The 23,437-nt window shown below is 44.6% G+C and overlaps 1 protein-coding gene across 7 annotated transcripts in view; it reads left to right on the forward strand.

Annotated features, from left to right (window-relative positions):
• Positions 1 to 766: 766 nt before the first annotated feature.
• DZIP1L (DAZ interacting zinc finger protein 1 like) overlaps positions 767 to 23,437 on the forward strand; it is a 43,009-nt gene continuing 20,338 nt past the window's right edge. Inside the window, exons 1-9 of one of the 7 annotated variants that reach the window (XM_045088869.1) lie at positions 767 to 785; positions 4,031 to 4,287; positions 4,895 to 4,957; positions 6,823 to 6,907; positions 10,490 to 11,071; positions 13,399 to 13,483; positions 16,874 to 16,995; positions 17,683 to 17,844; positions 20,677 to 20,805. In XM_045088869.1, coding sequence (XP_044944804.1) covers positions 10,571 to 11,071; positions 13,399 to 13,483; positions 16,874 to 16,995; positions 17,683 to 17,844; positions 20,677 to 20,805 — 999 coding nt within the window. In that variant the 5' untranslated portion in view covers positions 767 to 785; positions 4,031 to 4,287; positions 4,895 to 4,957; positions 6,823 to 6,907; positions 10,490 to 10,570. Of the gene's footprint in view, positions 786 to 921; positions 1,661 to 4,030; positions 4,288 to 4,894; positions 4,958 to 6,822; positions 6,908 to 7,238; positions 7,374 to 7,418; positions 7,826 to 10,489; positions 11,072 to 13,398; positions 13,484 to 16,873; positions 16,996 to 17,682; positions 17,845 to 20,676; positions 20,806 to 23,437 lie in introns of those variants that run through there. The other 6 variants (XM_004762433.3, XM_045088868.1, XM_045088870.1 and 3 more) reach the window with 6 other exon arrangements.

A 23,437-nucleotide genomic window follows, 5' to 3' on the forward strand; every position in this document is an offset into this window, starting at 1 on the left:
CCAAGGTTCATTTATATTGTGGGATGCATCAGTATTTCATTATTATTTTTTAAAAAGTTATTTATTTATTTGAAAGAGAAAGAGATAGAGAGCATGAGGATGGAGAAGCTGAGGGAGAGGGAGAAGCAGACTCCCCACTGAGCAGGAAGCCCCAGGTGGGGCTCCATCCCAGGACCCTGAGATCAAGACCTCAGCCAAAGGCAGCCCCTTAAATAAATGAGCCATCCAGGTGCCCCCAGTATTTCACTATGTTTTAAGACTGAATAATAGTTCATTGTATGTATGTAGCACATTGTGTTTATCCATTTATATGTTCAAGGACACTTGTTGGCTATGGTGAATAAGGCTGTTGTGAGCACAGATTTGTTTTGGTCCCTGTTTTCATTCTTTTGAGTATATAACAAGAAATGAAATTGCTGGATCATATGGTAATTTTATTTTCACTTAGTAAAGGAATCACCGTTCTCTTGTTCTCTTTTTCACAGCAGCTGTACCATTTTATATTCCCACCAGCAATGCACGGGGGTCCGATTTCTCTACATCTTCTAACACTTGCTCCCATACACTTTTGCTTTGGCTGCCCCAAGACCCAGTGTGGCAGATTGAGACTGGAGCGGGGGTGGGGTGGAGTGGGGTGGGGTGGGGTGTGAGGCTTTAAAAAAAAAGTCCCAGAAATCTGGGTCTCAGTAAAGCAGTGACTGGCTAGGGATCAGGGACCAATAGCAGGAGAGAAAGAGTTCTTTGGTCCTGGATTTCAGAGCTGGATCCATATAGCAAGCTAGAAGGTTGGGGCTTGTGGGGTTGCTTGCTTTAAGTACTAGTTCTGCAACTGCTCGTGCTTTCCAGCAGGCCAGCCTTTGTTGTTGGCGTGTGCGCGTATGCGTGTGCGCGTGTGTGTGTAGGTGGGAGCGCGTCCAGCTCCTTGGTTTCCACGCGGCCGCTCTCTCAGCAAGGCCTGGGAGCCACTCTGTAGGATCCCGGATTTTCCCGACGGATTAAACGTGGCATTCCCTTCCCTCCAGCCTCCGTAACAGACTTAAAAATAGCTTGCCCCGGGGGCGCTGGGGAGAGTCTCCACCCTCCTGCGGGGGAGGTGGGGCTGCGATCCCCGGAGCCGGCGGCATCGCAGACCCCGGGCCTCCAGCTGCTGGCGCGGAAGGCTCGGGGGCCCGCGGGTCTGCAGGTCTGCGGCACGGAGTTGGGCTGGTCCGCGTTCTCCCCGCCGGGGAGGTAGTCCAGGCTCTAAGCTCCGGGGGGTGCATCCGCGGCCCGCGTGGCGCGGGCGGTTCCGGGAACTGCCTCCCGGCGGTGGGGGCGGTGGAGCGAGCCGGGAGGCGGGGCCGGGGCCAAGCTGGGGAGCCCGCGACTCTGGACAGCTGCCGGCTCTGGCGGCACCCAGGTGAGCAGGGCCGCGTGGGAAAACTATGGCAGGAATTCGGCCCGGGGAGGGCTGGGGTGCGGAGCGCCCTTGCAATCCCAGCGGAGTGTGTGCCGAGCCGCGGGAGGTTAAACAATAGCGGCTCGGACGCCCTGTCGGGGCCCAGCCCGGGAGCTGCGGGAGCGGCACTGCCCAGCTGCCTCTAGACCGCCGCTAGACCGCCGGGCGACCGGGTGACCGCCGCCGCTCACCTCCAGCTCCGTTGGCGGCCTCTGGACCGAGGTACCTTACCCCTAACCCCGCCCCGAGGGAACCAGGAGTGACTGCATCCCCCAGGACTGGGCTTCTCTTGGTGGACAGACTTGGATGCTTACTTTTTGAAAAAAGTAAATATGGTTTGGAGGACTTGATGCTTTGGGTTCTGCACGTAAATGGCGATCATTCCATAACGAGATCTAGGGGAGACTTCTTTTGTTTGGAACGAGGGTCTAGAAGGGGGTCTGGAGGACTTGGGCAGGCCTACTCTTCATCCAGCACTCCTTAGGGCTCAGGGCTTTCCTGCCCCTCGGTTGTCTAGGGGAATTTGAGTTCTAAAAGGACTTTGAAGAGAGGCCTGGTGAGTGTGAGGTGCTTTGACTGTGGCCTCTCACACTTTACTCAGCAGACAGGGCGGGTGGTCTACCGCCTCTGTCAGGGAGGTCTCTCATCACCTTCTCCTGGCCCCCAGAGCTGAAGACTAGCCAGTGAGAACTACTCCTCTTAGAGAAGGCCGGTCCTCCAGTCAAGTGGTTGATAAGCAGTCTTTTTTTTTTTCTCTCTCTCTCTCTCTCTCTCTCTCTCAGCATCAAGAGTCTAGAGACATCTTCCTCATGTGGAAATAGTTTTGGATACCATCCAGCTTGATAAAATGGTCCCATGAAGTTATATACTTTAGGTTGGGAACAGAAACCTGAATTCCTTCATGGATTTTAACTGGGTTCTGCCAAAAAGCTGGAGTTTGGTTAAAAGGCTTGTGGCTCAATGGACACTGCTGGGAGCAGGAAAGGGGACAACATGGTGGTGAACCTTCTTGTGGGCCCTTTTCAGAGAGGGCGGGTCCTGGCTGGGGGGCTGCTGCTAGGCCATGCACCCCTAGGGAGGATTTTGTGGGGGTTTGATGACTGAAAATAACACCTGCCAAGACGCAATGACTCCTTCATGGGAAAGAAAACACCATTATATTCTAAACTCATATTTTATTTATTTATTTTATTATTATTATTATTTTTTTAAACTCATATTCTTTTAGATGTGAAAAGCAGTGCTGATTTTTGACAATTCTGCACCTGGGAAGACAGGTCATGTCAGTTTGTAATCTTCCCCTCCAAAATATTCCTAAGTAACGCCAGTTAAAATCCTAGCCCTGATTTTAATTTTAAGGAAAATTCTTTTGTGACAAAAACTTAAGAGATGTTTTTTTACAAATCTGCTGGTTGTGTCTTTTAAAAATACCTTCTTAGAAGGACATCCAGAGCTTCAGTTCTGGAGTGAGTAAGTCACAGGACTAAAAAGCAGAGCATAAGGAATGCAGTTAGTGATACTGTAGAAGTGACATAAGGGGACAGATGGTGGTTACACTTGTGGTGAACATAGCATAAAGTATTAACTTGTCAAATCACTAAGTTGTACATCTGAAAGTAGCACAACATTTTGTGTCAACTGTACTAAAAAAAATAAATAAAACTACCTCCTGGTAAATAAAATTACCAGGTAATTCCCTGCATTCCCGGGAATGCAAGCCAGCTGTAGGGGAGAGCTGTGTGCCACTCGATGGTTCGGGCAGTGGGTGCAGCACCTGGGAAGGGCAACAAGGAGTAGAAAGTGTACATCTTTCTTTATAAAACAGCAGAGGCAGAGAATAAGTCGAAGATCTGTAACGATAGTCTTTCAGGAGAGCACCTGAGTCACTCTCCTCTCCTTTGGGATCCCTTGCCTATGGTGTGTTTGCATGGCCTGTTTGCAAACTGTGTGAAGGTTTCCTTGGCAGCCACGACAATTAGCGCTAATGACAAGCCTGGGCTCCCCAGGGCAGGTGCTGCTGAGGGTAGCTCAGGGAGTGAGGGCAGGCTTGTCAATAATTGCCTGGCAACTGCCTTGATAGCTTGGCTCTCCTAATAGCTCCTCTTGGCTTGAGGAAGCAGAAGAGACAGTAAAGTGGCAGCTGCAGTGGTAGAGTCTAGTCTATTAAAAAAAAAAAAATCAGAATTTAAAAAGATCAGTTGTCTGGTTGAATTTTGAGCAAGTTCTCTTTGGCCAATTATAGCTGGGCAGGTTTCAGAAGAACCATAAATCCTCCAGGAGCTGTTTCACCGTGGGATGGCTGCCTTGTGAGGTGGTGATCACCCCATCATTGGGGGTGTGCAAAGCAAGGGTGGTAGATGGGCTTTTTCTCTTGACTGTGGGATTGCCCCAAGTAGACACTATCTGTTCAACAATGAAGCAAATTTAGAATGCTAGCATAAATAATCGTTCCTTTGGGTCCTACGAATTCATGACATTGGTATAGGATTGGGAAGCTTCCTGGGACCCCACCAAAACATGCAGAGATGGTTAACACAGCTTTGAATTTTCTAATGATAGCAAGTCATTTCTGCCTTGTGTTTCTACTCCTAGGTGTGGGGAAGACAGTCCGCTGATGCCTGGAGAAAGCACAGTGTGACTGCCCTTTGGGGTGTGTAGTTTCCAGGTAATCTGCCACACTCTCTTTGGGCTTTGTCTCCCGCCATCCTAACCTGGATGCCGGCTGTGCAGTTGAGTCCCGTTCAGCTAAGCTCCGTGGAGATACAGAAGGGATTTCAGGTCCCCAGCACTGATCCTGTTGTGATTTGCCGTCAAATTTCAGTTCCTGCAGTTTGGTCAAGAAATCTGAGGTACTGTCATTTCCATGGTGGGAAGTAATTTCTGTGTCATTATCGTCATTGTTGGGAGGTAGCTGGGCATAATTCAAAAGCTCTGGAGTCAGAACCTGATTTGAATCTTGGCTTCATTATCTCGTCGCTGAGTGACCTGGGGCCAGTCCCTCAGCTTTTCTGAGCCTCAGTTTCTATGTTGGTCAGATGAGGCAAATCATAGCTACATCCAAGGTTGTATGATGGCTAGAAATAGTACTTTTAAAGGCTGGCATGGTGCCTGATACACAGAAACTTAATCAGTGATGGCTACTATCATAATCTTCAAATTCCCCCAGTTCTTGCTCACCTTTGGATGGCAGAGCCCTAAGACTTCTGAGAACCTGGGGGTTCTAGTGGAAGACAGGCATGACACTTCTGGGGTTCAGTAAGATCACATGCACTCAGGTCCCTAATTCAGAATTCTGTATAACTGGGAGTGGGGTGCTATCCTCAGTGTTTACAGAATATGGTCAAGGTGTAAACATGAGGGTTTCAGGTCTGCAGCCATATCTGGATAGTTAATGTGGGCCCTGGGGCTTCTCGCTGAGGAGCCTGAGCCCACCCATAACGGGCTCCCATTTTCTAGGCTTTCATAAGCGGCCAGTGGGATCAGGTTGTGGACACATACTGTAACAAATCCAGCATTTTGGTAAGTCTGAATGGCATTTCTCTCCTGTGGGTCCAAATTAAGGACTCCCAGCTCTGTTCTTCCTCTTTATCCTATTCTTGCTGGTTCATAGGCTCATTTCTCCAAATACCCAAGAATATAGACTTTCGAGGGAGATAGTAAGATTTTGATAATTCTGCCCAGGTCAATAGCAATCTGGGCTGCAAGTCTTATTCTCAGGGTTGGAATACAACAGATATGAATAAGCCATGGTCTCAGCCCTTGCAGAACTTCTAGCTGGGAACTTGGAGGAGAAAGGAGGCAGGAATGTCCTGCCATGGGCTCTCTTTGGTACACCCACTGCACCCTGTCCCAGCTCCTACCCCAGCACATACCATTCTGTATGGTCAATCCTGTCTGTTTTTCTGTCTTTCTGAAGTCTAGCACCAGACACCATCATTTACTACTAGTTGTATGATTGTGGGATGTTGTCTGCCCTCTTGGGTCATCTCTAAATTTCTTCATCTGTACACTAGGTGGTAGGGAGAACTAAGTGGGATAGTGCATGGAAGACCTTATAATTGTGTGTGCAGAACTGGTAACTAGATTTTTTTTTTTTTAAGATTTTATTTATTTGACAGAGAGAGAGAGAGCACAAGCAGGCAGAGAGAGACAGGAAAGCAGGCTACCCACTAAGCAGAGAGCCTGATGCGGGGCTCAATCCCAGGACCCTGAGACCATGACCCGAGCTGAAGGCAGAGGCTTAAACCACTGAGCCACCCAGGCGCCCCCTGGTAACTAGTTTTATTAATGGTGGCAGGGACTATTGCCTGGGTCACCGTCAATTCTGAGTGTCAGTTGTTGTGCCTGGCACTTGGAAGGGGCTCAGGAGTCATTTGCTGATGGGATGAATAAATGAATGTTGCACAGAAACACCAGTACAGACCAGAATATGGTAAGGCACCCAGAGGAGAGTATACCCTGGGCTCCAGGAGTCCCAGGGAGGGGCAGGGCATTTTGACTCTGGGCCTGGGGAGGGATTTATTATGGTAGCTGTCAGGTGTGAGCAAGGCCTTGAAGCAGACACTCATTCACCTGCAGCAGGAGCAGGGGGAGGTGGTGGAGGTCCATCTGTACGGTGGTGGCATAGTGGCTAAGAGCTCAGACTCTGAAAGCAGGCTGCATAGGTTTGGATCTTGCCTCCTGCATCTGGGAAAAACTTCTTTACTTCTTTGCGGTTTGGATAATATGAGGACCTCCTTGAGGGATTGTTTTGAGGATTACATGAGTTATTCTTCACGAAGCATTTAAAAACAGTGCCCATAAATAGATAGCCTGAAGATATGAATGTGTGGACAGCAAGTAATATTGTAAGTGGGAGATGCTGGACAGCAAGTAATATTGTAAGTGGGAGATGCAGCTAGAAAGGTAGTTTGGAAACGGTTCATAAAGGTGTTTGAATATCTTTTTAGTGAATTTGGGATTAGCCAATGAAGAATGCAGAAAATCCATTCTCCTGTGGCTGAAGCCCAGGGGTGGCTGCCCTTTCTTTTGTTTTGTTTGTTTTTGTTTTTTGAGATTTATTTATTTATTTTAGAGACAGGGTGATGGTGGTGGTGGGTGGAGCAAGTGACTGCATACAAATTGGGGGAGGGGCAGAGGGAGAGAATCTTAAGCAGACTCCCTGCTGAGCACAGAGCTGATCCAGGGCTCCATTCCAGGACCCATGAGATCATGACCTGAGCCCAAACCAAGAGTCAGTTGCTCAACCAGCTGTGCCCTCCAGGTGCCCCAAGGTGGCTGCCCTTCTAAACGGGTCATGTACTCCCCAATTTGCCACAATCCCCAAGATTCCCTCCCACCATGGCTCTGCATCAATAAATTCTGAAATTCACATTTCTAACAAGTTCCCAGCAGTTGCTGATGCTCTGATGCTGCTGCTCAAGGACCACACTTTGAGAACTGCTGCCTAATTGGATCCTGGACACTAAGGTAGGGAGTCAGTTGCCTTTTATCCTCAAGCTTGTACTGTGGTTTTTCTTATACCTGGCACATTCCTGTATTTAATGCTACTTCCTGGACCTGGGCGAATTTGGATTTGCAATCTCTCTCTCTCTCTTTTTTTTTTTTTTTTAAAGATTTTATTTATTTATCTGACAGACAGAGATTACAAGCAGGCAGAGAGGCAGGCAAAGAGAGAGGGGGAGGCAGGCTCCCCACTGAGCAGAGAGCCTGATGCGGGGCTTGATCCCAGGACCCTGGGATCATGACCTGAGCCAAAGGCAGAGGCTTTAACCCCATTTTTTTTTTTTAAAGATTTTGTTTATGCAGTTTCTGATATAATCAGTACTGGAAGGCTGGATCTAAAGGTCCCAAGAGAGAAATGGGCCAGAAAAAAAGAGATCTGGGAGTTGCTGAGGATCAGCCTAAAGCAGGCCTTTGGTTGCTGAAGCTGTGGGTATGTGTGAACTTATCATCAGGGAGAGTGTGCAGGGAGAGATGGGTCATGAGTGAACAGCAGAATATCACAGGAGCACTGCCCGTGCCCTATCCCCTCTGCCTTCTCCCCTTTCCCCCACCTTGTTAATAGAAGGGTAAAAGGATAGTAATTACTCATGGAAGATGCTGGAAGGAACGTTCAAAAAGGTGAGAGTTGCCTTTGCCGATGGAGCATTCTTAGCCTTCCTCTTAGAGAGAGAACTGCGGGCACACAGTTGAGGCCAAAGCTTAAATAGTTAAACAGTGAGTTGTAGGTGAGCTCCGTGTTGTCTGGGGGAGGACAGGAAGCAGGTGTCCTGTTACCCTTGCCCACAGCATGCCTGGTAACCTGCTGTTGCTCCAAGGCATAGCTTGTTGTGACAATTATCTCTGAGGCTCCAGGGACACAGTTGCAGCTTGGAGCTCAGCATGGTAAGTAGCAGGACTCTAGTCTCTCTCTCTCTCTCTCTTTTTTTTGTTTGTTTGTTTAAATAACAGAACACAATAAGTAGAAATGGACTGATCTTGTCATGGCCATGATGGGGGTGCAGGTGGCTGGATGGTTTTGGTTTTGGAGTCTGGTTGGGGAAGAGTAGATGAGAAAGGAAGCGTGGGAGCTTCAGTGGAAAAGGTGGGCCATTGGCAGCCTGCGGGCAGTCTTCAAGGCTGGGCTAAGCAGTTTGGACATGGTGCGGTGGCAGCAAGGGGCCACGCGGAGCTCCTGGGTGAAGGACGGTATGTGGTTCCTGTCCCTTGGTGGCCCCAATGCCCGGCACGGGGTCTGGCCCGAGTAGGCATGCTGTAAATGAGGGGGGCAGTGGGTGAATGAATGAATGAGTTTGAGGGATAAGCGGTCATGATCTGATCAAAGCCAAGTTTAAGGGCAGAGAGTCTCAAGAATCAGTGTTCAGAGTCCATAAGCTTTACGGCCAGATGCACCTCCAACTGTGCTTCAACTCTGGCCTCCCAATCTGGGGCAAGACTCTTAGCCCCCTCCAGAAATCCGTTTCCTTGTTTGTAGAATGGGAATTGTGACAGCTGCTTGGAGGTTTGCATGTAGAATTTGTGTCCGGCAGGAGCTGGCACTTGCTGCACTGAGGCCCGCAGGGTGCAGGCATGTGGTGCAGGCCCCTCACTGTCTTTCTTGGGTGAAGGCTCAGGGGTTTCAGGGACCTTTCCTGGAGGCCCCTCCCCTCTTTACAAACCCACAAGGCCTTTCCCCTTCATGAGATCAGTTACCTCTCTCTCCTCTGACTTTCTCTTGTATTTAAAAGTTTGAATCACATAATCTGGAAAGAACTTGATTAAATAAGTTCATCTGTCCTTATTGTTCCCAGGTCATATTTGAAGGTCAAGGGCAGAAATTGTATTATTTCTATAAAAATTATTAAAGTAATAGATGATGATGTAAAGATATACTGGATAGTATAGGAAGGGGGAAAGTGGAAAACCGAAATCTTCCGACTTCCTTTCCTCCTCCCAGAGGCAACCATTACTAACAGCTTGCTCATTTTTCTAGAAATACCGTAGTCTGTGGTAACGAAATGATAGACAATGAAGCACATATAGGAACCATAAAACAGTGTATTCTGTTTTGCTATTATTACGTATGAGCAACAAATATGAATCATTCATACGTGTGTATATATGTATATATATTATATACATGTATCATTATCATCATTGCTCTGTGTAAGGCTTGTCTATTTATCCATCTCCTACCCATGCACCATCCATGTATTCGTTTATTTATCCCGGTTTCACCCCTCATTTCCCTCCTTCCTCATAGGCAATAATGTGAGTTATATGTATAGATCTATAGCTATGTGACATATATTGAAAGATATAGATAGGTACATATGTGAGATATATATATCTTTATTTTGCAAATCATTATTTGATGTGATTATGTTATCATTTAAATAGGTGTGGAAATACATATGTATATATATGTGTATATTTATGTGTGTGTATACTTGTATTTATGTATATGTATACACAGACACATAGTCATTTCTCTGTTTTATTGTGTGAATAGATGCCTTATTCTTATCAATAGCTGCATAGTATTTCGTTGTATAGAATTACCATTTGTATCCCCTGTTGTACTTCGTACTTCACTTTCTTGTATTTTTTCTTGTACCTTGCTGTTACAAACAATACTACAGGACCCTTTTGCACAAGCGACTTTGCACACTTGTATATGTTTATCTGTAGGATAAATTAGAATTCTTTGCTGTGAAATGTTCATTTTAAAATCTTCTTGCTACTGTCAAATTACCTTTTAAAGAGAGAGAACAATTTATGTGTCTTCCAAGAGAGTGGAGAGGAGTCTGAGAACAAACTGGACCTCTTTTCTAAACCAGTAGGTTTGAAAGGAAGACCATCATGGATGGAGTAGAGTCTGTGCAGAGACATGACTGCTCTGTTAAGCCTCCCCAGACCGCGGTGGCCATCATCTTACTCACATCCCCCCAGGGGGACCATAGTCCTGTGATCACACTTTACAGTTGGGGCACACTTTATGGAATGTAGCGCATTCCTGGTCGGCTGTAGTCTTGTAATGACGGGAGGACAGGATGGAGTGTGGTGGTGGTTAGGAGGCTTTGCCTCCCACGGCAAGTTATTGGAACTTATCGTGAGGTCAGTATAGGGTTGCAGAAGGACCCACTTAGACATTTGACCCCTCCCTCTGACAAAGACCTCTGGCAGGGACACACACATAGCAGTGGGGGAGAGTCACTTGCCTCATTCCTAGCAAGAGGACCTCCTATGTTTCAGGTATTAGGCTGGGTGCTTCACTTGCCTTATTCCTAACCACAAGCCTGAAGAGTAGACTCCAGGATCCCCAATATACACAGAAGGCATAAGGATGTGAAGGAACTTGCCCAAGGCTTCGATCTGAATCCCCATCCCTGTGATTACAGAGTCACACCATTGGCTCCCTCAGCTCTCACCCAGTCAGTGCATCCCATGGGTAATATGGCTGCTGTCCAGCTCCCTCCCTTTGCCCCACTTAGGCTCCCGCTGGCCAGGTGTACAGTACCTGCAGCCAGATGCATCTCACCAAACTCGGAACCCCTCCTTATTTTCCAGGCCCTCTCTCAGCTCCTGTGCCTGCTGCCGTGGCCTTGGTGGCACCCTCCCTTGGTGGGCGGCCCAGGGCTTCCTCAGCCCATGCAGTCCCCAGCTACCCCTGCTGAAGGCCTCAGTGGCACCTTCTTTGGGGCCTACCCCCTGCCTACCTTCAAGTTCCAGCCTCGCTCTGAGAGCGTGGACTGGAGGCGCATTAGCGCCCTGGATGTGGACCGTGTGGCGCGGGAGCTGGACGTGGCCGCCCTGCAGGAGAACATCACCGGGGTGACCTTCTGCAATTTGGACCGAGAGGCATGCAGCCGCTGTGGGCATCCTGTGGACCCGGTGCTGCTCAAGGTGCTGCGCTTGGCCCAGCTCATCATTGAATACCTGCTGCACTGCCAGGATTGCTTGAGCACCAGCGTTGCCCAGCTGGAGGCCCGGCTGCAGGCCAGCCTGGGCCAGCAGCAGCGTGGCCAGCAGGAGTTGGGGCGCCAGGCCGACGAGCTCAGGGGTGTGAGAGAGGAGAGCCGACGGCGTCGCAAGATGATTGGCACCTTACAGCAGCTGCTCCTGCAGACAGGGGCCCACAGCTACCACGCGGTGAGGACTCTCTGCAGGGTCGGGGATGGGGAAGGCTGTGGGCTCAGTCACCACCTGGCCACCTGGGCACCAGCACCCCGGGTCCCAGGATTACTATGGGCTCTGCTTTCTGGGGTGAAGAGCAGATGTTAGAGATGTCTCATCAAGTTCTCCAGCATGTGTGTGTGTGTTGGGGGGCAAGTGTGTATCTGAAGGATGTGTGTGCATACGTGTATAATATGTGTGTGTGTTTGTGGAGAGGGTGCCTGTCTAGGGTGTGCAGGTATGAATGTAGAGGCTGTGCATGTTTAAGGACAGTGTGAATATGTGTGTCTACCATGTGAATGTTTGGATATGTGTATGTATGTATGTAGAGTTTGTGGTGTCTAACATATGTTTGTGTGTGAAGTATGCATCTAAAGATATATTTATGGTTCGTGTGTGTGTGTATGAATGAATGAATGAATGAAGGATATATATGTGTGTAAGGGTGTGTGTATTTATGGAGGGTGTGAGTGTGTGTGTTTGAAAGGTTTGTGTGTATGTAGCAGTGTGATATAAAAAGGTGTGTTTGTGTGTGTGTGTGTGTGTGTGTGTAGAATCAGTCTGTAGCAAGCGAGTGGTACTGTGGTACCACCAGCCCCATTCCTGAAAGTGACTCCATCATTCAACCTAGTGACATTTCATTACCTGGAGTGGCATATGAACATTTGCATCTGCATGGCAAGTGTGGCCTGAGGACATTACACTTTCATGAATTGCTGTGGGGGCCTGGCCCTGGACCAGGCTCTGAGGAGGCAGGCACAAGTCATGCTGGCTCAGGTGTTCAAGAAATTCATAGTCTGGGGGTGGGTGGGACAGAAGGAATAATATGATACAATGTTAATTATGATAAAAAGGTCAGAATCCTTTTAGTAGTAAATGCCAGAGCAGCAGTTTAACTTGGTTTAGGCCAATAAAGAATCTATTGGTTACTTTAACTGAAAATTCAGAGCTCTGGTGGGACTCATACGTGGCTTGTCCTTGGAATCAGATGATGGCACTAGAAATTAGTTTGTTTTTCTGTAGTTGTTGGCAACTCTTCTTTAGTGTGGGTTCCATTCTCAGAAAGAGTCTGTCTGTGTGGTAGGAAGTGGGGCCACCATGCCAGTATCTCATTTTCCCAGGTTCAAGGCTGGCATGATAGAAGGCCCACTTTGGTCCCAGAGATCTGGGCCATTTTTCACTGTCCTGTATTTGGCTGTTTTTGATCTCCTATCCATCTGGGAGCCACTCACAGGTCCCTGGGAATTCAGGATTGTGACTGGCTTTGGTCTAGGTCACATGTCCCACCTTGGAGCTGGGGATGGACAGAAGCCTGTGGTTGGAGAGTGAGGAGCAGGGTAATTCCCCTGAAGAAAACTTGGGAGTTCTGTTGTCAGAGGAAGAAGGAGCTGGTACTGTGCGGTCCTAACTCCCTTAATGATACTTTCTAGAAGTTGTGTATATCACTTCTGCTTATATGTCATTGGCCAGAATTTAGTCACATGGCAAGGGAGGTTGGAGCATAAATTGTTTATTCTCATTAACCTTATGATCAGCTAAAAATAAGGGTTTCTATTACTGAGGAAAGAGGGAAAATGGGTCTTGGGGGACAACTGGCAATTTCTGTCACATTTGTGTGAAGATCGCAAATAATCTGTCCTCTTAGTCTGCTTGAGTAGGATTGGCAACCTGCAATTTTGTTGTGTTGGAGAAAGTTTGAAATTTTACAGTGAAAAGATGATATGATAGATTGGCAGTGTCTGAAATGCTTGAGGAGAGTGAAGTAGAATTAGAGATCTACTATCTTCTATCCTCTGGTTGTTCTCAATTCCAGGGGTGGGACCTGGGCATTGGCTTTCTTTCTTTTTTTTTTTTTTCCTTTGTAGTGTGAAGATTTTTAAATGTGTACAAAAGAGAGAGTAGTGTAATGAACCTTCATCTGTACATTACCTTATCAACTATCAATATTTTTGCATGTGTTCCCCTACCCACTTGCCCCACACCTATGTCACTTTGAAGTGTGTTAAGTGTATGGTGTTATCTATACCTATTTCAGTATGTATCTCTAAAAGGCAAGGACTCTCACTTTTAAATATAAATACAAGGGAATCATCATGCCTTGAAAAAACCAACAAAAATTCCTTGGTGTCCTCAAATACCTAGTCAGTGCTCACCAGTTCCCAGCGCACCGTAGCATTCAGATCAAATCTTCATTTCTGAAGCAGCCCTGGAAGCCCACGGAAATGGGAATTTTGATATTGGGAGGACACCAGGTTGAGCCAGGTGTTGTAATCCTGGCTTACCACCATTTCCCTTCTGTGCAGTGCCACCTGTGTGACAAGACGTTTTTGAATGCCACCTTCCTCCGGGGCCACATCCAACGCAGGCACACAGGCACAGCAGAAGGCGGTGAGTCTAGGAGGCCCTCCTGGGATGGTCGAAGAGTCTGGGCTGGTCTGCAGTGGGTGTGGGGCATGTAGACCATCACAGCTGTCCTCAGACCTTATCCAGTAAAGAAGGGGATGATCTCATCATCTACTGTGGGGTGGTGGGGGACCCATCCCATGTGGGTCTGGAAGGGTTTCTGACCATGTGTGTAGAGAAGAAGGGAGTCAGATAGGTAAGTTCTGGTGTTAGCTCTATTCCTTTCTATGATGTGACCACAGTCAATGCACCCCCTCTGAGTCTCAGTGGCTTTTGCTGTGAATGGGGCAGTCAAATGGCATGACTCTGAAGGGTCCTCACCTTCCATTCTCCTATGAATCTGCTATTTTTTGATGCTAACTAGGAAGGGGCTTAAGGGGGGTTAATGAGCAGTTAGACCAGGTCTTTGACATTTTGTATGTACATGAGCTAACTATGACTTAATCACTTTAATTTTACCATTTCAAATTCCAAAACAAGTAGAGAGACTGTATGTTCCCCCATAAAGAGATTTACATTCTTTATATCTACATTTGTGGTTCATAAGAAATAGCTATTAACACAAAAAATAAATATAAATATGAAAATATAAATCATATAAATATAAAAATCTCATTAAATAAAACTTTTTTCTTATTTTTTTCATTTTAATTTCCTTTTCAAAGAGCAGACTTAGAGTTTAAAACAGCACCATTTACTTAATTGTTATGCATTTATTATATATCTAATTCTTCTTGGCTCTGTATTGGAGACTGCTAAAGAAAAACAGATTTTCTACTTTTTTTTTTTTTTAAAGATTTTATTTATTTATTTGACAGACAGAGATCACAACTAGGCAGAAAGGCAGGCGGGGGCGGGGTGGGAAGCAGACTCTCCGCCGAGCAGAGAGCCCGATGCGGGGCTTGATCCCAGGACCCTGGGATCATGACCTGAGTCAAAGGCAGAGGCTTTAACCCACTGAGCCACCCAGGCACCCCCAGATTTTCTTCTTCTTAAATGAGTTTTTCTGATAAAAAGACATGTCTTTGAAGAGATATTTGTATACCGATGTTCATAGCAGCATTATTCACAGTGGCTAAGATGTTGGAGTACCCAAATGTCCATAGACAGATGACTAGATAAACAAAATGTGGTATATACATGCAAGGGAATATGATTCAGCCTTAAAAAGGAAATTATGTAACATGTTACAACATGAATGAACCTTGAGGATATTATGGTAAGTGAAGTTAGTCAGTCTCAAAAGGACAAATTCTGTGTGATTCCACTGATACAAGGTACCTAGAGTCATCAAATTTATAGAAACAGAAAGTAAAGTGATGGTTGTGGGGGGCCGGGGGAGGGGGTCCATGGGAGTTATTTAAAGCATATAGAGGGTATGTGCTTTGGTGAGTGCTGTGAAGTGTGTAAACCTGGTGATTCACAGACTTGTACCCCTGGGGACTAAAAATATATGTTTATAAAAAATAAAAAATTAAAAAAAATGGTTAAATGCTGAATTTTATAGTATATATATTTTACCACAATAAAAAGCTGGGAAAAATGTCTTTGACCTGGAAAAATTTTTTAAAATTTAATTTATCTTTTTAAAATGTTTGTTGATTTTTAAAAAGATTTATTTATTTATTTATGTGCCAGAGAGAGAGAGAGCACACAAGCGGCGGGAGCAGAGGCAGAGGGAGAAACAGGCTTCCCACTGAGCAAGGAGCCTGGTGTGGAACTCAATCCCAGGACTCTGGGATCATGACCCGAGCTGAAGGCAGAAGCTTAATTGGCTGAGCTACCCAGGTGTCCCTTGACCTGGTAAATTTAAATACAGAAGTGTAGAAAAGAGAAAATAAAAACCATGGACAGTATCAGCTAGTTAATATTTTGGTTTGTTCTATGTCATTATTTTTCTGTGTACATATATAATCCTATACTATGCAGTTTTAACTGTTGCTTATCTTCAATTAAGAATATATTACATTTTCAATGTCATTCAGTCATCTTAGAAAATATGATTTTTAATGGCTGCATAGTATCCCATCCTCTGATTATCATAATTTATTTCACGATTAAATTACTTTGTACTTTATATGGGTTACTCATAAATTTCCCTTTTGGGGGCGCCTGGGTGGCTCAGTGGGTTAAGCCGCTGTCTTCAGCTCAGGTCATGATCTCAGGGTCCTGGGATCGAGTCCCGCATCGGGCTCTCTGCTCAGCGGGGAGCCTGCTTCCCCCTCTCTCTCTCTGCCTGCCTCTCTGACTACTTGTGATTTCTCTCTGTCAAATAAATAAATAAAATATTTAAAAAAAATAAATTTCCCTTTTGGAAATCATATGATGATCAACATTCCCGTATATAAATCTTTGTGCATATTCCTTGTTATTTTCTTAAGGTTAAGTGCTGAAGGAGAGGGAAAGTATGTTCTTAAGGCAACTTTTGCTAAATTAATGTTCATGATCTTTTTATTCTCAGGCAGCTGGCTTTTCAATACCCCTGTTCTTCTTTTTCATACTATCTCAAATCACTTTGTTAACCCAAATTAATTTTCACTACATCTAAAAATTGCTTGTTTCCAAAAAGTCCAATCTGGGGAAAACCATATCTCATTTCAGAGACAGGCTTAGAGTTTTAATAATGATGCCATCTATCTAATAGGAACTAAAGGTACTTTGAAAAGTAACAAATGTTCAAGTACTATTGGTGTCTTTTTCATTAACCTGTAAATCTTGGTTTATAAATATGTGGTTTAGTTAGAATGTTCTCTTACAATTCATTCTTTTTTATTAATCTTAGAAAAGTTAAAGCATCCATGCACTTAAAGCAATCTTGGCTGAAATTTTTCTTCATAATACATGCTGCTTTTTTTTCATTTGAAACTTAATACTTTGTTGTGTTTCTGAACAAAGTAAACTTCAAACTACAATTATCTTCACTATGTTCAACTCCTCTCTGATGGCTGTCAGGACCCATTGATATGTTTTTTGTATCAATAATCACTGTGCACGTGCTATTTTGTATGCTGCTTCTGTTACTCTACTGATCTCGTGTTTACATATGCATGAGTCAGGACTGCCCAAATAGTTATTTTCAATGGCAATCATAGTTCACGTTTATGGAGCTGTCAGGCCAGGCAGTATGCTAAGCACTTTGCACTATCACATTTCATCCTCACAACAACCCATCTGAGCTGGGTGCTGTTATCTTCATTTATCAACTTGGGAAAACTGAGGTTCGGGGAGGTTAAGTCACTTGCCCCTGGTCAGTGTCCAATGGAAGTGGCAGAACTGGTCTCAGCCTGAGGTGTGGCTGATTGCTTAGGCGAGGAACGGCGCTCCACTCACTTTTTCACTTAAACTGGCCACCCTTTCTTTTCGTGGACCCCACAGAGAAGCAGAAGAAGCAGGAACAGCCAGTGGAGGAGGTGTTGGAAGAGCTTCGGGCCAAGCTAAAATGGACCCAAGGAGAGCTGGAAGCCCAGAGGGAGGCGGAGAGGCAGCGGCAGCTGCAGGTGGGCATGGAGAGGAGGCACCAGGGAGAGCTGCTTGTGGACTACCCAGGAGACCCATGGGGCACCTGTCTCTCACAGGACCAGAAGTCTGGCTGGCTTTTTGCTGCTGGGAGTTGGCACCAGGGTGGCATCTTCCTGAGTGTGGCAAATGATTTGGGGTTGTCTGGGAAGGAAAACTCAATTATTTTTCCAGATCTGTATGACCAAATGTAAAGCGGAGAATTTCACTTTCCTGCCTTTTCTGGCACCCTGTGAGGGCATTTGGACCAGAATGTTAGCTTCTTACTTTACCTGGCTGGTTCGCTTTTTTGAGAACAAAGACTGGATAAACTCCAAAGTCCAGTTTCAGGGATGCACTTAGTAGATAATTGTAGAATGAAGATATGTAAACTTGCCTCACTCCTTCCTTCATGTAGTCATTCTTCATTCATTTCCTCATTTTATCATTCCTCGTTTATCGAGCGTCAACTATGCCTCAAACAAAGGGAGAGAAAAGACAGGGTCCCTATCCTCAAGGGTCTTTACAGTTCAGATAAGACTTGTCCCGCTCCATGACCAAACTGTGGTAATGAATGTTCTTTGGGTCTCCATAGTGACTTGCCCAGACAAGGAGCCCTAGCATTTTCTCAATCAATATTTGCCATAATGTGGAATTAATGAGTCTATTGTTCTTGCTTTTCTTTCCAGGAAGCAGAGATCACCCGTCAGAAGGAAATAGAAGCTAAGAAAGAATTTGATGAATGGAAAGAAAAAGAGCGGGCCAAGCTATATGAGGAAATAGACAAGCTAAAAAAATTATTTTGGGATGAATTTAAAAGTGTTGCCAGCCATAACTCTGCGCTAGAAGAGGTACCCAACACAAAAGCGTTGAAAGTTCTTTTGCTAAAAAGCTGTTTATTCTCAAAATTTATTTCTTAGTTTGTACTAGTTTTATTTCATCTGCCATTTGGGCTAATATAATGTGAGGCCGGGTAACAGAGGCTGGTGCCAGGAATCGAATCCCTGTTCTGTCACATACTGGCTGTGTGACCTTAGGTGAGTTACTTAACCTTTTTGTGCCTCAGTTTCTTTTCTGTAAGATAGGTTGCTGAAAGGGCTACATTAGCACATAGAGAGCACTTAACATTGTCTGGTATGTAGTAAGAACTTCCCAGACATTATCTTTATTTTTGCAAAGAGCTTTCTTTCATCACTGGACAAGAGATGAAGCGGAATTTAAATGAATGCACTTTTCTCCCAGCAAATTGTGAGTTGAGTGCTGCTTACCTGCCAGGCATTCTGCTGGGGTCTGTGGAGATCACACATAATAATAAGATTTACTGACTGTAGTTACTGGTTCCCAGCTCCTGTGTGGGTCACTTTATATATAGACATTAACTTTTAATCCTCACAACAACAAAACAACCATAACATTCTCAAAGTAGGTACAATATCCGTTTACTTATTTCTTTTTTAAAGTTCCTTAAAAGAAAGCTATTATCATTCCTCCTTTGCAGGAGAAGACATTGAGGCCCCATGTTATGGGATCACACAGCTACTAAGAGGTAGACCTGGGATTTGAACTTGACTTATGAAACTTCAAAGCCTCTGCTCTTCTACTGGGTCTACTGTCAGGTTTATTCAGGAAAACCTTATTGTAGGTTATTATCCCTGGACTGTATCTTCCCATATAAGCCTGTATGACTGTATGGCTGAAAATGTTTTGAGGAGAAATATGTTCAGAATATATAGAGCTCTAATTATTGGTCCTGCTAGCATCAAGGAGAATATATAGATATATATATTTTTTGTTTTGTTTTGTTTTGTTTTTGAAAATGAACTGTCTGATCGCATTTCTCACAATCATTCTATGTTTTGCTAAAGAAACACCTGGACAACTTTTCCAGGAGGAGATCGTTATAGGTTATGCGTGGGATCTTGGGTGGTCCATCATCTCAATCTGAGATGGGAAGTCATGGATGGGGAAGGCTTGGGGTTGAGATGATGTGTGTGTGTGTGTGTGTGTGTGTGTGTTTATCTCTAGTGACCCAAGTCCTCCCATCCTAAATGTTCCCGCATGTGGTCAGGGATGATTTGTGGGTGACAAGATGCCACTCTACCCCACGGAGCTCATGCTCTTACCAACTCTGTGCTCATCATTCCTGAGCTCGCCCACACCTCTGCTGACTCCCATTCCTCCCCCAACATGGTGTTAGCTGACTAGACATTTGATAGATAGGTATTGGTTTGAATTTGGAGTTATTGTTCAGAAACCACCTCAGAGGGTTCCTTCAGTTCAGACATTTGAAGTTTTGATAAATAAGGACATAATTCTTACCATCCATGTTTCTTTTTAACTTGGATCACATTTTCCTAAACCAGAACATCATTTTTTTGGTCTTTCCTCTATAGGATTGCTTATGCTGTGTTTTTGTGTCCGTATGTCGCCCCCATCTCCTCTCAAGTGACATTTTATTATAGGAACCAAACTGGATACACACATCTCAGTGTATTTGGATAATTATTTTGTTAGTTTTTCTTCTTATTTGGGGGAGAAAAAGATAAGATTTCATTTACCATGGGAATAAATAACACAGTAAGACTGTCTGTCTCATTACACAAGAAAAGATTCCCCTTGGTGTTAGGAGGGCCAATGAAAGAGAAATACTTCTTGAAGATGTTTCTCCTCAAAATTTTCTCTTTGATACCAAGGCCTGTGAGCTTACTTTGGCTAAGTTGCCTGACTGCAGAGAGAACTTGAGAGAAGATGTAGGGTAAATCCAACTGCCAAAGGAGTCCCTAGTTGAATGGAAATTGCCATGAAGGTTTGTGATGCCGAGAAATCCTGCTCTCTGGTTGTCTAAACATCGGTGTGAAGACAGTAATGACACATCAGAAGCTGAGGGTTGCACATACACTTGAAAAGCATTTTACTCTATGATAATACTCAATTAGAAATGGTTAAGATTTTACCTGATACTGCTTTAGCAGTCTAGAAGAGTTGAAGAATGGTAAATTAAACTCAGGGACGTGCAGTTCTTTAAAGCTTTAATGGGGGGGCTTGTGAGTTTGGTATGGTAATAGAGATGGAGATAATTTGCTTTTGTGACTGCAGAAGTGGTATGTTTAAAAGTGTAACCACAGGTGGCAAGGCCTGTTCTCTTGGATCCCCCTTTCTGTGCCTTTTCCTTCAGATTACACACTGCACGCTCAGGAATCACTAGGTATTGGTGACACCACTCCAAGCCAGGCAAAGCCAGGCCTTCTTGGTGACAGCCAGCAGTTTTTGATGGGAAGAGGGACAGGAGTGTTCAGGGAATGGTCGGTCCAGAGTGCATGAGACCCTCCCAAAGCCTCTAAGAGTCTAATTCTCTTCAGCGTATTCAAGACTGAGGAGGAAATGGGGGCAGAAATGTCTGGTGAGCTTTGGGCTTTGGGGACAGTTGAATTTCAGTGCAGTTGAAATTCTGCTCTTGAATTCTTTTTGTCCATGGGCTCCTGCTTCTCCTGCGTAAGCACTGAGCTCTCAGGGGAACCCTCGTGGAGGGGAATGAACACTTGTGTGAATATATATAGGCACATAGATGTCCGGTGAAGACAAGCTGGAGTTTGTGGTGGGATGTGGTGGACCCTTCTGACTGTATAAAAGACAACATCAAGATTAGATCTTCATCTGAATAAAATTGGGCCCTGACTTTTCAGAAACTGCAGGTGCTGCAGTCCCACAGTGTGGTGGAGTCCAATCTCGGGTCACTGCGGGATGAGGAGTCTGAGGAGCGACTCAGGCAGACTCAGGAGCTCCAGGTCCTGAGAGAGAAGATGGATATTCAGGTGAGCTGAGGGCTCTTGCCCTTTTCCCCACAGCCAGCCATATTATTTTCAACAAAGTCTCTCAGTTTTGCTCTTGGCTTTATGGAAGTTGGAAGACATTAGGTTTTTGTTTTGTTTTGTTTCTGTTTTTTTTAACCTTTAAAATTTTTGAATTCATGCACAGTAAGAAAATTTTACATTTTACATATACATATATGTGCACATATGCAGATAGACCTATGTTGATGTGTTCATGTATGTACAAATAAAATGGAAATATATTTTATACAAAATAATATTTATCTTCTCTATGCATTATGCAGTTTGATATTTTCTATTTTATTATTATTATTATTTTATTATGTTCAGTTAGCCATTGTATAGTACATCATTAGTTTTTGATGCATTGTTCAGTGATTCATTAGTGGCTTATAACACCCAGTGCTCGTCACAGCACATGCCCTCCTTAATACCCATCACCCAGTTACCCCCTCTCCCTCCTCCCCTCTGAAACCCTCGGGTTGTTTCCTGGGGTCCATAGTCTCTCATGGTTCATCTCCCTCTCTGATTTCTCCCACTTTGGATTTCCTTCCTTTCCCCTATGGTCCTCTATGCTATTGCTTATGTTCCATATATGAGTGAAACCACATGATAATTGTCTTTCTCTGCTTGACTTACTTCACTTAACATAGTTGTCTCCAGTTCCATCCATGTTGATGCAAAAGTTGGGCATTCATCCTTTCTGATGGCTGAGTAGTATTCCATTGTGTATATGGATTACATCTTCTTTATCCATTTGTCTGTTGAAGGGCATCCCAGCTCCTTCCACAGTTTGGGTATTGTGGACATTGCTCCTGTAAACAATGGGGTGCATATACCCCCTTTTTTCACTACATCTATATATTTGGGGTAAATATCCCGTAGTGCAATTGCTGGGTCATAGGGTAGCTCTATTTTCAACTTTTTGAGGAACCTCCATGCTGTTTTCCAGTGGCTGCACGAGCTTGCATTCCTACCAACAGTGTAGGAGGTTTCCCTTTCTCCACATTCTCATCAACAGTTGTTTCCTGTCTTGTTAATTTTTGCCATTCTGACTGGTGTAAGGTGGTATCTCATTGTGGTTTTGATTCATATTTCCCTGATGGCTAATGATATTGAGCATTTTTTCATGTGGAAGACATCAGGTTTTACCTTTGCAGACCTTCTGCCGATACATGAAAGCATGGGATCAGATTCTTAGGGTTCTCAGGTGAGGCTGGTATACACATGGGAGCAATATCAGGTTTGCTTGGCATCTTTTCAAAATACATACAGTTATGTCCCTTACTGGGTACCTTCACCCTCATTTTGGTTCCAACCCAGTTGAAAACAACTCTAAGGAAGTGTGACAGTGTCCTGTTTTGAAGGCATTTCCAGTGGATCTTGTTGGTGATGGTAAATATCCAACAACCACTCTCTGGACCGAAAAAAGCTTTAATTTGTAAAGCAGTTGCCATTGTCCATGGTGTAAGTTTTCCCACCCAGTTCGATTTCATGCTGCCGCTGGGAGGCCCCTGGGTGTGGAGTTGGAGAGGCTGGCACCCAGTCTGCTTTCTTGAGGCTGCAGGAGGTGGCTCCGCCACCACTGGAGGAATCTTACAACGGTCCAGCTACATTTGGTCTGTGTCACTGATTGCTCCAGGACAAGGAAGGACCTGATCACTCTATCAGATTGTGCTTCTGCTTCTGCTTGCTAAGATTGTTAATAAAGAGTTTAAAGTCTAACTGAGATTGGTAAATTGTTTTTACTACTTGATGTTTTACAGGTTTCACTTTAAGAAATGACCTCTGTTCTCATCATTTGCCTCCTTGTCTATGGATTTCCTTACCAATTTGAGAGTTTCTATGATATATGGAACTTAACCCAAACTTTTCTTGTTCTTGTGGTTATTTAATTTTTAAAAATGATTTTGTTTACATACTTGTCAGAGAGAGAGAGAGTGCACAAGCAGGGAGAGCAGCAGGCAGAGGGAGAAGCAGGCTCCCTGCTGAGCTGGGAGCCTAATGCTGGACTCAGTCCCTGGACCTTGGGATCATGACGTGAGCCAAAGGCAGATGCTTAACCGACTGAGTCACCCAGGCGTCCTTGTTCTTGTGGTTGTTTCCCCCACAATATTGTGCCTCCAGTTTTGTTGGCCATATGAAATTAATAATGTTTATGTGGTCAAAATGATCAAATTATCAATCTTTTGTATATGGCCACTCAGAGGTTTAAAAAGAAAATGTTTCTGTGTTTCCTTTAAGGCCTTATTTATTTATTTATTTATGTATTCCTTCATTCATACGTCCCTCTTTATTAAGGTATGATTGGCATGTAAGAAGTTGTGCATATTTGGTGTACATGACTCAGTGAGTTTGGGAATAAGTATTTACCTTTGAAACCATCACCACATCAGGGCACAGTCATATCTATCACCTCCCAAAGTTTCTTCCCACCCTCTTTATTATTATTATTATTTTATTTGTGTGTGTGGTGATAACACAACATAAGATCTACCTTCTTAGCTAATTTTAAATATACAACATATCTTGTAGAACAAACCTTGTACCCTTTAACCATAACCTTCCCACTTTCTCCTCATCTTAACCCCTGGCAACTACCATTCTCTCTCTG

The sequence above is a fragment of the Mustela putorius genome, unplaced genomic scaffold (genome assembly GCF_011764305.1).
Source record: "Mustela putorius furo isolate JIRA1106 unplaced genomic scaffold, ASM1176430v1.1 tig00003834_pilon_pilon_pilon, whole genome shotgun sequence".
In the NCBI taxonomy this organism is placed as follows: Eukaryota; Metazoa; Chordata; class Mammalia; order Carnivora; family Mustelidae; genus Mustela; species Mustela putorius.